The sequence below is a fragment of the Lactuca serriola genome, chromosome 5 (genome assembly GCF_051521515.1).
Source record: "Lactuca serriola cultivar US96UC23 chromosome 5, Lser_US96UC23_V15, whole genome shotgun sequence".
Classification (NCBI taxonomy): Eukaryota; Viridiplantae; Streptophyta; class Magnoliopsida; order Asterales; family Asteraceae; genus Lactuca; species Lactuca serriola.
In genome coordinates, this window is record NC_136412.1 from 103347437 (window position 1) to 103360412 (window position 12976).

General features: G+C 35.9%; 1 protein-coding gene across 1 annotated transcript; it reads left to right on the forward strand.

Moving 5' to 3' along the window:
* The first annotated feature begins 8672 nt into the window (after positions 1-8672).
* LOC145049714 (uncharacterized) lies at positions 8673-11642 on the forward strand. The gene is made up of 6 exons (XM_078998085.1): positions 8673-9069; positions 9222-9309; positions 9456-9515; positions 9631-10037; positions 10193-10453; positions 11017-11642. The coding sequence occupies exons 1-6, from the start codon at positions 8673-8675 to the stop codon at positions 11640-11642; spliced, it is 1839 nt and encodes a 612-aa protein (XP_078854211.1).
* The last annotated feature ends 1334 nt before the right edge of the window (positions 11643-12976 follow it).

Below are 12976 nucleotides of genomic sequence, written 5' to 3' on the forward strand. Positions count from 1 at the left end.
ATATAATTAACTAAATTATTAGCCAAATTTCCTAAAATACCAACATACTTTTCTATGAAGAGCAGTAACACTATTCTTTTCCATCAAAAACTTCAAAACCTGCATAATTAAATTAATGTGTAATCAGCTACAGAAATTTGTGTGAGCATATGGATAATTCTCTATAAACACCACATAGAGGTATATAAGTGAAGTCAGAAGTTAGAACTGTAAGTAAGTCTAAAGATGCAGCAACTCACATTGAAAAAGTTGACTGATAACACTCTAGAACTGTTCTTGCATCATTAGTAGAGGAGCAGGGGGAAAATGGGAATTGAGGACAAAATGATGTCGTTCCTGTTTCAAGGAAAATACCACCAGTTGGACTGATAAGGTGACAGAAGGTCCGTAAATATGAATTTTTAAAACAAAAAATGATTAGTTTTTAACATTTTTTTATAGAAATCCACACGTGTCGATTTTGTCTCCAATCACCATGTAATAATTGCTACTTATATGGTGCATTAAGATACACAAATTGATTTCTTTTCTATAGGACTTTAGAAATGTTATAGAAAAGTTGTATTCAACTACAAATCATTCTGAAAGTTCGTATCACAAGAATGATCAGAAAAAAATGTGAGTGTCATATTGTGAGATATTTTTATCCAATTTTGTTATGTTTTCTGGTTAATAATTTGGTGTATCAAATCTTTCAGCTATTTATACATATATGCATTAAGAATACCGAAATAAATATAAAAAAAATCTTAATGTTATAATGTATTACCCACCATATACTACACCATGTACCATTGATTGAAATTCATTTGTAAGAAACTACCCTGAAGCAGCAATCTGCAGATACAAACATTTAATAACATAAATAGAATAGAGATTCTTCATTTTTTATTGTTTTAGCCACTTAGGTATTTTCTGTAGTGATCGAACACTTATATGTTTTATGATGGTTAAAAAAACATTATTTTATTTGGTTTACCTCATTTTGGAAAGGTTACCTACAGGAAAAAAACAATGTATACTCATTTTTTTTGAATTTAGCCACCAAACTATTATGTAGCTATTGATTTTTATAAAGTATACTTTTTTATCAATTTCATTTTACTAAATTTATAAAATATATATTCTTTTACCTTATTTACAAGCATGTGTACTTGTTCTCTATACATCTCCTTCAGGTCCACAATATTAGCACAAAGCTCTCCCAGCAACATACAAGCAAAATTACCATGAAACCAATCAGATATTCCGTTTGTTACTAAGATAAAACAAACTAGTGATAATAAAATAAGTAAACAAACAAAATAAGATATAACTACCAAGATGGTACTAGTTATATGAAAACACCAAAACTACCCTTAATCAATCAAGGGTGAAAAGGTAATTTTACCTCCTCATCTCTTTCACCCATCAACTACAGTACATCAGAGTGCCTTTGTCTTAATGCTTCTAGTTCTGCTTTTAGGCCAGACAACATACACTTTTGACCATAATTTTTCACACTGCACCAAAAAAAGCATATGAGATCAAAGGGTAATATAGACATTTATCATCCAAAATGTATAACATAATGAAAAAAAAGGAAACTCTACCTCCTCTATCAATTCAACCAACGCCTCAGCAAGAGAGTCGTGAATGGATTCCATGGATGCTTGAATGCTACAAATTAATACAAAACCCTTGATTTCATTGTTGTCCCTATTTTTCACCAATCTTACCTGTATAATGATGGAGATATAAATTAACATAATTTTCATCAGTTGATATAGCACATGCCTAACAAAGATTCACCAAATAGCACCCAAAATGTATTAGCACTTCTGTTAAAAGAATGTTAAAAGTTTTAGTAATCAGTTAATCATCACATCACCTTCTTCTTTACCCTTATGGACATGAATGGCCACCTTGACACAAATCTCAATTATCTGAACAGGGACATCATATTGAAGGGTATCCTTCCTTTGTTCAGCAATAAAAAACAGAGACATTATAAATATTTTGCATGAGATACAATCTTGTATAATTTATAAAAATGAGAAAGCTAATTCAAATAAAAGTCTGACCTGATAAGCTAGTTCTTTGCAACAAATCTCACCCAAGACACAAAGAGTAAGACATGGGTGAAAATTAACATTTTCAAATTGTTGGAGGGTTACAAATGAAAATCTGACATGATAAGCTAGTTCTCTGGTGTGGCAAAGGACAAGTGCAGCAACTTGACTTGCTACAGGATCGATTTACTGTAGAGTAGAGAGAACAAAAACATCAGTTTTCCCCATTCCAGACTTGGCTTGACAGATGACATCCATTCCTAAGATAGCCTGTGGTATGCACATGAATGGCCACCTTGACACAAAAACATGTAATCAATATGGTTATAAATTTTTTTTATATAATCTATATAGATACAAGCTTACCTTTATGATGGCTATTGGGACATGAATGGCCACCTTGACACAAAGAAATAGCTTTCAAATCCCTCTACAAACTGTAATCTAGTTAACAGAGAATCATTGATGCATCCTGGTGCACCTAATACACATATGATATACCTAAACATTAGCTTGCTCAAAAGTATTTAGTATTTACTACTCCCTCATGTGAAAAAATTAAAAGATGTAAATATAAGACAGATGAAAAAAACACACATACTTGGTTTCAGGGATAATCTCTTCTTGGGTTTCTTAACCACGCATAAAAATACTCTTTAACATCATTTATGCAAAACAACAGTTAATAGTAATGGGTCATACCTTGGAAAGGGGTTGCGATGGTTATCCACTTATTCACATACTTTCCAGGAGAAACAGCATGGTTGTGAGTCATAATTTGCCTCAAATTAAAGAGAAACAAAGAGACAATAAGTACCTCATCAGCACCATCACTTATTTTTTATCCAACAACAAGTGATAACATCTACAAACCGCTAAAATGAAACCTAAATCATAACGATCCTCTGTAAAAAAGATAGAAATAGATATAGTAGATATATAATTGAAACCCTCCCCGACTAGAAAAATTACCTCTCCATGCCCTAAAATGATTGAAAATGATAGTGAAGCGAGTACTCTATGACTACATTCATAATCATCACGAAAGATTGAGGTATCCATAAAATATGAAACGGAAAGGTCATTTCTTACAGAAAACTCGCCAATCAAATGACGAATCTAACAAACACAGGAAGGAGAAGTGTGGTGAACCAGAGAGAAGACAAAGGGTGGTGGGTGCCTGTTACATGAGAGAGAGAGAGAGACTTGTAGATTAAGACCATGGCGGATGAGGCATTTTATCAAACATGTTGCATGCATCATCGATTCTTCCCCAGTTACTGTATAAGTCGATTTCCCGATTTCTATTTCTCTTTCTCCCATTCCAGTCTCCGACTTTTTGTTGCTGTGATAGAGAGTTTCCTTCTGTCACTAGGATTTGAGTACAGTAATATTAGCATAGGTAGGCGATGTTAGAGGTAGGAGAGGATGGTGGTGGGCAACATGCGAACTGTTTAGAGTTAAAGAGGAAGCGATAGTATGTCCAAAGAGCAGCGGAGAAGGGAAAGTCATCGGTGTTGGTGAAGGATTTTTTGGAAACCGATGAGATGTGAAAAAGAGAGGATTCAGCGGAGGGTGAAGAAGCAGCCGACTGAGGTGGTGGCTCATACGGTGATGGGCTGAGGACGCAAAGCCGACATTGGACGATGGCTATCGAGTCAATAGGTGAAGATAATGATTGATCGTTATTACGATTTAAGTGAGATATGCAAAGCCTTGGGAGATCTCTGTGAAATCACAGGTTGGGTTTTAGGTTAGAGAGAGAGAGAAAGGAAGACGAAGACCTAGGTTTCTTTCTTGCTAATTAGAAGCGGAGGGGGTTTTAATTTTTCACATAGGGGGGTTTTTAATTTTTGGGGATTTCATTTCCCACTCAAAACGTGTGTTTCATTAAAAAAAATATAAAGCGACATCCTTACATGACACACATTTTACAATAGGCATCCTCCGTATTTCTTTTTTTTTTCTTTTCTAACACTAATTTCAGGGCACGCACAAATACGTGTCCTCTATCTTTCAAATTTTATAAGAGATGGCATTTATTTTAGGACGCATGTTTTTGCGAATCGTAAATCACTGCGCGTCATTGTTTGCGCGTCATTAAAGGCTGTTTTTCTAGTAGTGCCTTAAACGGTGGAGTAATTGCTTGGAAAAGTTTTAAGCAGGAGACAGTAGCTGATTCAACTTGCAAATCAGAGTATATAGCAGCAAGCAAGGCTGCAAAGGAGGCTATATGGCTAAAAAAATTCATTGTAGACCTTGGAGTTGTACTAGCTATAAAGAAGCCTATGGAAATTTTCTATGATAGTGAAAGTGTTGTTGCCTTAGCCAAGGGACCAAGGGATCACGGAAGATCCAGACACATCGACAGAAAATACCATTTCATCAGACATCGAATAGAAGAACGACTCCTCGTGGCAAAGAGGGTATCATCGGATGAGAACCCAATAGATCCCCTCACGAAGGGACTGGGTAGGGTTAAGCATCTCCAGCATGTGAGGCGCATAGGGCTAAAGGATGATATTAGTTTTAGTAATTAGATAGATTTGAAATGTGTAAAGTGTAATTGACATTTGATGATAAATAAAAGTTGTTGTTTATTTATAAGTATAAGTGATGATATCTTCTTTCAATCGTTTACTATCATTTCATTTTGCATGTTTTGACTTCTAGAATAATTATGTTATCGTATATCATATTATTCAAATTCCCCACAGTCGGTCATATGTTGGAAGTAGATATGAATTAATACTGTCATGATTTGGCTTGTAGATGTCTAAGATGTTGGACATAACAAGAGTTGCTACAACACTCATGAGTGCTCATAAGTTCTGAGTATTGGATTCAACCCACACTCACTTGTATCACTTCTTGGAATTTATCTTGAGTGATTGTGAGACGGTAATATCATATAAGTCTTCAAACCTAGAGATATGAGTTGTTGACTATGAGTTGGTTACACATTGATTGTACGAAAACGCATTGGTAACTCGATGTTATAAAACGTGCCTTTGTGTATGATTCAACAAGTAGTAGAACAAGCATATGAGTCGAAGTTTATCTGTTCCTTCTTGGATTAGAAGCGATATCTGGGCCCCTCGATGATTTTGTTGTGACCTATGTACCGGGCCCGGTCAGAACTAAATTGATGTGTTCGGTTAAGTTCTATGTCAAACAAATCGGAAATCGGGAAACAAACTGCTGGACAATAAGTAAGACATTGTTCCATGTATTTGTCCGACTGATATCTAGAACAGAGGATTATATGATCACTTATCTTAAACGGCGTATCATAGTCATCTCAGTTCCGCGAGACCTTGAAAGAGCTATGATTGCTGATCGGTTCCTGAAGTCATTCTTGCAGTTATAGTTGTTAGAATTATCCAAGTGAGAGACTATTGGATTAGGTGTCTAAGTTCATAACTATTCCTAGAATGTACTTGACTTGGTTAGCATGGTCCATTTGGGTTGCATGGCATTGCAACACTTGGATAGACTAAATGAGAGAAATGACACTTAAGATCTATTAATATATTATAAGTTCTAATATATTAATAATATTATTTAATTAGTATTGATCAAAGAATTAATTTGGAATTAATTAAGTGATCAAAAAGAGACTAATTAAATATATGGGGTTGATTGTGTAAATCATCTAATCTTGTATAGGTGGCTAATGATCCATGGTTTATATGAATTGGGCTAAAACCCATAAGGTGCTCCATGGATAGTCCATGGAGGTTACAAACTCATGGATCATGGAATATGGAAAGCCATGTCAATTAGGGTTTACATGTTGTAACCCTACTTGTGACACAACTATAAAAGGACCCCATGACTAGAAAAATTGGCACAACTAAGTGAAGAACATGAGAGCTATCCGATTTTGAGTGTTAGTGAACTTCTCTCAAGGTTATTCCAAGTGTTGTGGTGTTGTGTGAGACATTTGAGGCATCACACTTGAGGTGCTAGGCTCACAAGGTTCTTAAGGAATCCAAACAACAAAAGGTATGTTCTTCTACTAGCTATTATGTATCAAAGTCCCCCTTTCCATGCTAGTTAGGCTAAGAAACTTGGAAAATCAAATGTGCATGTATCTTAGTAAAACATAGATCCAAGGTTTCTAGGGTTGAATGTACACCTTAGGAGTGTTAGAATTCTCAAAACCCTTCAATTCTAGCCATAGCTACATTTCACGATTATGAAATATGGAAGATGGATGTCAAAACCTCTTTCCTTAATGGGAAGTTGACTGAGGATGTTTACATGAGTTAGCCAGAGGGTTTTGTCGATGCGAAGCATCCTAATAGAGTGTGTAAGCTTGAGAAGTCCATTTATGGATTGAAACAAGCATTCGCAGATGGAATCTTTGCTTTGATGATAAAGTCAAAGAGTTTGGCTTCCTACGAAGTGAGGATGAGTCATGTGTATATGTCAAAGCTAATGGGAGTATAGTTAGCTTCCTCGTATTGTATGCCGATGACATAATACTCATAGGAAATGACATCCCGACCGTACAGGAAGTTAAGTCCTGGCTTGGGAAGTGTTTTGCTATGAAGTACCTTGGAGAGGCTGCCTATATTTAGGGAATAATGATAGTGAGAAACAGGAGTAAAAGACTAAGAGGACTTAGTCAGAACACTTACTTGGACAAGGTACTAAAACGTTTTATTATGGAGAATTCCAAGAAAAGGGGAGTTACTGATCCAAAGCAATGCCAAGTTGAGTAAGACTCAAAGCCCAAGTACCGAAGTCAAGATAGCAGAAATGAGCCAAGTACCTTATGCTTCCGCAGTAGGCTCGATCATGTACGCTATGACTTGTACTCGCCCCGATGTGGCCTTTGCTTTGAGCATGGTCAGCAAATACCAAGGGAACCCTGGCAGAGCACATTGGACCGCTGTCAAGAATATTCTTAAGTACCTTCGGAGGACCAAGGAATGGTTTCTAGTCCTCAGTGGGAGTGATGACTTAAGGGTGCAAGGGTATAGTGACGCCAGTTTTCAGATCAATCGGGACAACTACCGTTCTCAATCGGGCTGGATCTTTACCCTGAATGGAGGAGCAGTGACATGGAAAAGTTCCAAGCAGGAGACCGTAGCTGACTCAATGTGCGAATCAGAGTACATAACGGCGAGAGAAGCATCAAAAGAGGCGATATGGTTGAAGAACTTCACCGGAGACCTTGGAGTTGTGTCATCCATAAAGGAGCTTATGAAGATTTTATGTGATAATGAAGGAGCGGTTGCCTTGACCAAGGAACCGAGGGATCATGGTAGATCCCGATATATCGACATGAAATATCACTTTATTATACAATAGGTGGAAGAGGGACTCCTCGTAGTGAAGAGGGTATCGTCAGAGGATAACCCAGCAGATCCCCTTAGAAAGGCATTGAGTAGGGTTAAGCACTTGCAGCACGCTAGGAACATTGGGCTGAAGGACGATATTAGTTTAGATTAGATAGTTTCGAAACGTGTATTAGATAAATTGTAATTAGCATTTGATGATTAAATAAAGGAGTATTATTTATAAGTAAAGTTACTATCTTGTGTTAATTATTTCCCTATTGTTTCACTTTGCATGTTTTGACTTCCTGAATAATAAGATTATTCGAACAGTCCACAGTCGCTCATACTTTGAAAGAAGGTATGAAAGAAGACTGTCATGAATTGGTTTGTAGACTGTATAAAGTGTATTAGACATAGTAAAATTTCGTAGCAACGTTTATGAGTGCTTATGAAATAAGATTTGAGCATTGGATTAAACCCACGCTTGCTGGTATCACTTCATGGAATTTATCAAGAGTGATCGCAAGACGATAATATCATATATTCTTTTAACCTAGATATATGGTTTATTGTTTGCAAGTTGGTTGTGCATTGATAATGCGTAAACGCATCAGTAACTTGATGTTATAAAATGCATTGTTATGTATGATTTGATGAGTGAATAGTAAATACATATAAGTCGAAGTTTATCTGTTTCTTTTATCCTAAGAGGGTAAAAGCGATATCTGGGCCCCTCGATGATTTGGTTTGAATTATGTGTCGGGCCTGGTCAGGACTGAATTGATGTGTTTAATTAAGTTCTATTTCAGAAAAATCAGAGATCGAGAAACAAACTGCAGGATAATAAGTATGACTATGCTCCATGTAATTGTCCGCACGATATCTAAAACGGAGGACTATACGATCCCTTATCTAAAGGACAGATTATTGATAAGATCAGAGTTCGACAACGTTTTTTGAGAGCTACGATTGCTAATCGGATCCTGAAGTTGTACTTGGATTTATAGTTATTAGACTTATCCAAGTGGGAGACTGTTGGATTAGTGTCTAAGTCCATAACTATATTTTGTATGTACTTGACCCGGTACGTATTAATGAGTTGCATCCACAATATCTTTCACTTCAATATCCTTTATTGTTCCCTTATGCCGAAGATGGATTTCGATTGGATATATTACATCGTTGTGTTGAAGAACCAAACTCCAAAGGACAAATAACACTTACAACACGAGAGTTTTTTGCTTATCATATGCAACAGAGAACTAATGAAATATCATTGATATTATGTTCCAGAAAGTTCTTACAACAGTTTTTGGTTGATTCGTATACAATGGTTGAAAATGACCGGTTGAATTATATTTGGTTTAACCAACCAGCATTACGTGTCGCACCTTATGGAGACTTGGCCGAGGCTGCTCAAGAAGGAACTGAAGATGCTTCTGCGATGGGAAACTGCATTATTATTCTGTCTTCTTTTACGGGTGGCAACCATTATATGCAACATAATTACTTAGACGCAATGACTTTGGTTAAGTTGTTTGGTTATCCTGATCTTTTTTTAACCATTACATGTAATCCTAAATGGCCAGAGGTAATTAGATTCGTTGAATCTGAAAATCTTAAACCCGAAGATAGGCCCGATGTTTTGACAAGAATATTCAAAATAAAACTTGATTCACTAATCACTAGACTCAGGGAAGAAAATTTTTTGGGTGAAGTCGATGGAGGTATAAATCTAAAATCTTATTATTCATTTTATTTTATTTTGATTTTATAATATCATGCGTTAACCAAGTAACATATTTGCATCATACAGTTATATATACGATCAAGTGTCAAAAAATGGGTCTTCCACATTGTCACATATGCCTATTTTTAGAAAAAAAAAAGTCTAAACTTCCAAATCCCAAAGACATAGATCGTGTTATATTTGCTAAATTGCCAGACAAGGAACTTGAACCAGATTTGTATCAAATTGTTTCTGACAACATGATACCTGGACCTTGCGGCAATGATTTTCCATTTATGCCATGTATGAAAAATTGCAAATGATCTAAAGGATTTCCAAAAGACTTTACAAATGATACGTATATTGACGATGATGGCTATCCAGTTTACCGAAGACACAACAACGGAAACAATGTCGTGAAAACGGAGTTTCTTTGGACAATAGGTATAAAAATTAAATTTTTATTTATATAAACATTTATTTCTTTATAAATGTTATCTTTTACAAGATATGTTAAATGCTCTTAATTTTCTTTATGACATTTTGTTTCTTTTTTCAGATATGTTGTTCCATATAATAAGATACTTTTGAAGCTATACCAAGCCCATATGAATCTTGAGTGGTGTAATCAGCTTGGATCGATAAAGTACCTTTTTAAGTATATTAACAAAGGTCTAGACAGTATCACCGCGTCTTTTTATGACGCCAAAAATAACAAAAAACAACATAAAGAAAATAACGATCGTGATGAAATTGTTGAGTATTACAATTGTCGTTATATTTCTACTTGTGAGGCATGTTGGAGACTTTTTAGGTATGACATTCATTATAGAACACCACCTCTTGAAAGGTTGTCGTTTCACCTACAAGACAAACAACCTGTTGTGTTTAAACCATCCCAACGTGTTACTAATGTTGTTTCTAAACCAACTATTGTTGCTTCTCAATTTTTGGCCTGGATGGAATGTAATATGTTTGGAATAAATCAGATAAAGTATGGACAAAAAGAAAAACAAAGATAAAGTCACTTGGCAGAATTAATCATGTGTCTCCTAAGTCTGGTGATGTTTATTACTTGTGCATTTTTCTCAACAAAGTAAAGGGTCCTATTTGCTATGAAGATATTAGAACAGTTAACAGGGTCATTTATGACTCTTACAAAGATGTTTGTTACGCTATTGGTCTATTAGACGATGATAGTGGGTACATATCTTCTATACAAGAAACAAATCATTGGGTCACCGCCTCTTTCTATAGGTCTCTATTCGTTATGTTGATTACATCAGATAGTCTATCCCGGCCTCATCATGTTTTTAAAAAGACATATAATTGTCTTTCTGATGATGTCGTTCATGTTCGTGAACAAGAAATAGACGTGAAAGGTACATTTACACAAAAAAACATTCCCACTTTAATTGATATTATAAATAAATTATTTCATTACTTTTTAATGTTTTCAGGCTTGAGCTAAAACCGGAAGCAATTTACCACTTAACGTTGTCGTACATTGAGAAATCTTTATTGAGTTGTGGACTGAGTCTTAAGCAAATACCCAATATGCCATTACCTGATCACAAATATATTCAAGATTCTTGCAATATGTTAATTCAAGATGAGCTTAATTATGATCTATCTAGTCTTGAATCTGAACATCAACAACTGCATTCAAAATTAAATGTCGAGAAAAAAATGTTTATGATATAATTATGAATGCAGCTAACAACAAATAAAGGTGGTGTATTTTTCCACTATGGTTATGGAGGAAAATGAAAAACATTTGTTTGGAAGACATGGTCTGCTGCTATTAGATCTAAAGGTGAAGTAGTTATTAATGTTGCTTCAAGCGGAATTGCAGCACTCTTGCTTTCTGGTGGTAGGACAGCGCATTCAAGATTTCATATACCAATTAACTTGAATGAGAATTTGTTTTGTTCTATTACGCCAGGTAACGATGTAGCTGCCTTGTTGAACAAAGCGAGCCTTATAATTTGGGACGAAGCCCCGATGATGCATCATCATTGTTTCAAAGTAGTTGATAGGACACTTAGAGATATTATCCTTCCATTGGACAATGATAAACCATTTGGAGGAAAGACCATTGTATTTGGAGGCGACTTTCGACAAATTCTTCCAGTAATACAAAGACGAAATCATTCAGATATTGTGCAGGTATCATTGCATTCATCAAGATTATGGCATGAATGTATAGTTTTATGTTTGACTGTAAACATGAGGCTTCAGGTCGGTTGTCCAAACAATGATTTCGAAGAGACAAAATCATTTGTTGATTGGATTCTTAAAATTGGTGAAGATACTATCGATGGTCCTAATGACGGTGAAGTTGAAGTTGAATTTCCAGAAGATGCGATCGTTCCCTCTATGGGTGACCATATTCACTCAATTGTATCCTGCATTTATTCATCCTTTCAGAACCATCTTGATGATCCATTGTATTTTCAAGATAAAGCTATTTTGGTCCTTACTAATGAAGAAGTTGATGCTATCAACGACTACATGTTAGAATTGATGAAAGATGAAGGGAAAACATATCTGAGTTCAGATTCCTTATGATCGAGGCAGAAGATTCTTTGAGGAATCAGTATACTCTCTAGATGTGCTGAATGCTTTTAAGGCCTCCGGAATTCCCAACCATAAACTTATACTAAAAAAATGTGTTCCAGTCATGTTGCTTCGTAATATCGACCAAACCAGAGGACTATGCAATGGTACTAGATTACAAATCGTAAGGCTTGGAAGACACGTCATTGAAGCATGAATCATATCTAGTAGATCTTTCAACGAGACTACTTATATACCTCGCATGAAGTTGACCCCATCCGATAAAAAAATTCCATTATGTTTTCAACGTAGGCAATTCTGAATAGCAGTTTGTTTCACTATGACCATTAACAAAAGTCAAGGACAGTCATTATCAAATGTTGGATTATACTTGTATAGACTTGTCTTCACCCATGGTCAGTTATATGTAGTTGTTTCTCGTGTAACAATAAAAAAGGTTTGAAGGTACTTATATGTGACGAGGAAGATCATTCAACTAATAAAACAAAAAACGTTGTCTATAAAGAGGTCCTGCAACGTTTATAGATATTTATCGATTTTAGTGTTTCTTCTTTACATTTCAATAATAACTCGTTGAGTAGAGTCACGATGTGCCACGTGGATTAATGATCTACTCGACGAGTCCGAGAGCCAACTCGCTGAGTAAACGTTGTGAAGAGAAACCCTAAATCCCCGGGTTTGGTGCCTATACAGGGGCATTTATAGCCTCATTTATGGCTCATCAGCTGCTTGCCTTCACTGAGAGAAACCCTAATTTCCCTTTGAGCTAATAGAGAGAGTGTGTGAGCTTATATTGAGTATCTTGGTGCATTTTTGGAAGAGAAGAGAAGGATTTCAAGCAAGGAACGAGAGGACACTGTTAGATCTGTTGCTATTCATCCAAGAGCTTCAGTAAAAGGTATAAAGTTTGTACCTTTCTCATTGGTTTGGGTAGATCTCATATTATTGGAGTTTAGGGCTTCTTTTCTATCTTATTTTGGGACTTTGAGTGTATTAAGCACATATAGAGGTTTGGACATCAGATCTGCACTTTGTGAGGTCCCTAGAGCCCAAAGGTCTCTGCTTTATTCAGCCATAATAGATCCTTGAGTGAAAACCCTTAATGAGCATGTTCTTGGCATTTCAAGCCCTAAGTGTCATGCATGAATGTAAAGCTCGTGGCTTTACGTGATAAGTGAGCCGTGAGAGCTTAGATATAGAGTGTGAGAGGGTTTTCTTCCTTGAAATCGTCTGTATTTGACATAGGTCTAAATAGACTCGTCGAGTCCATCCAACTCTGCGTGTCAGTTAGGGTTTGTCCCGATGAGTTGGCCATGCCATAGCTC

What these genes read in the sequence shown, in the direction of transcription:
- LOC145049714 (XM_078998085.1), top strand. Translation starts at nt 8,673, where the DNA reads ATGGTTGAAAATGACCGGTTGAATTATATTTGGTTTAACCAACCAGCA. An exon ending in TTTGGGTGAAGTCGATGGAG is followed by an intron (nt 9,070 to 9,221) that starts GTATAAATCTAA and finishes GCCTATTTTTAG; the next exon opens with AAAAAAAAAAGTCTAAACTT. An exon ending in GGAGTTTCTTTGGACAATAG is followed by an intron (nt 9,516 to 9,630) that starts GTATAAAAATTA and finishes TTCTTTTTTCAG; the next exon opens with ATATGTTGTTCCATATAATA.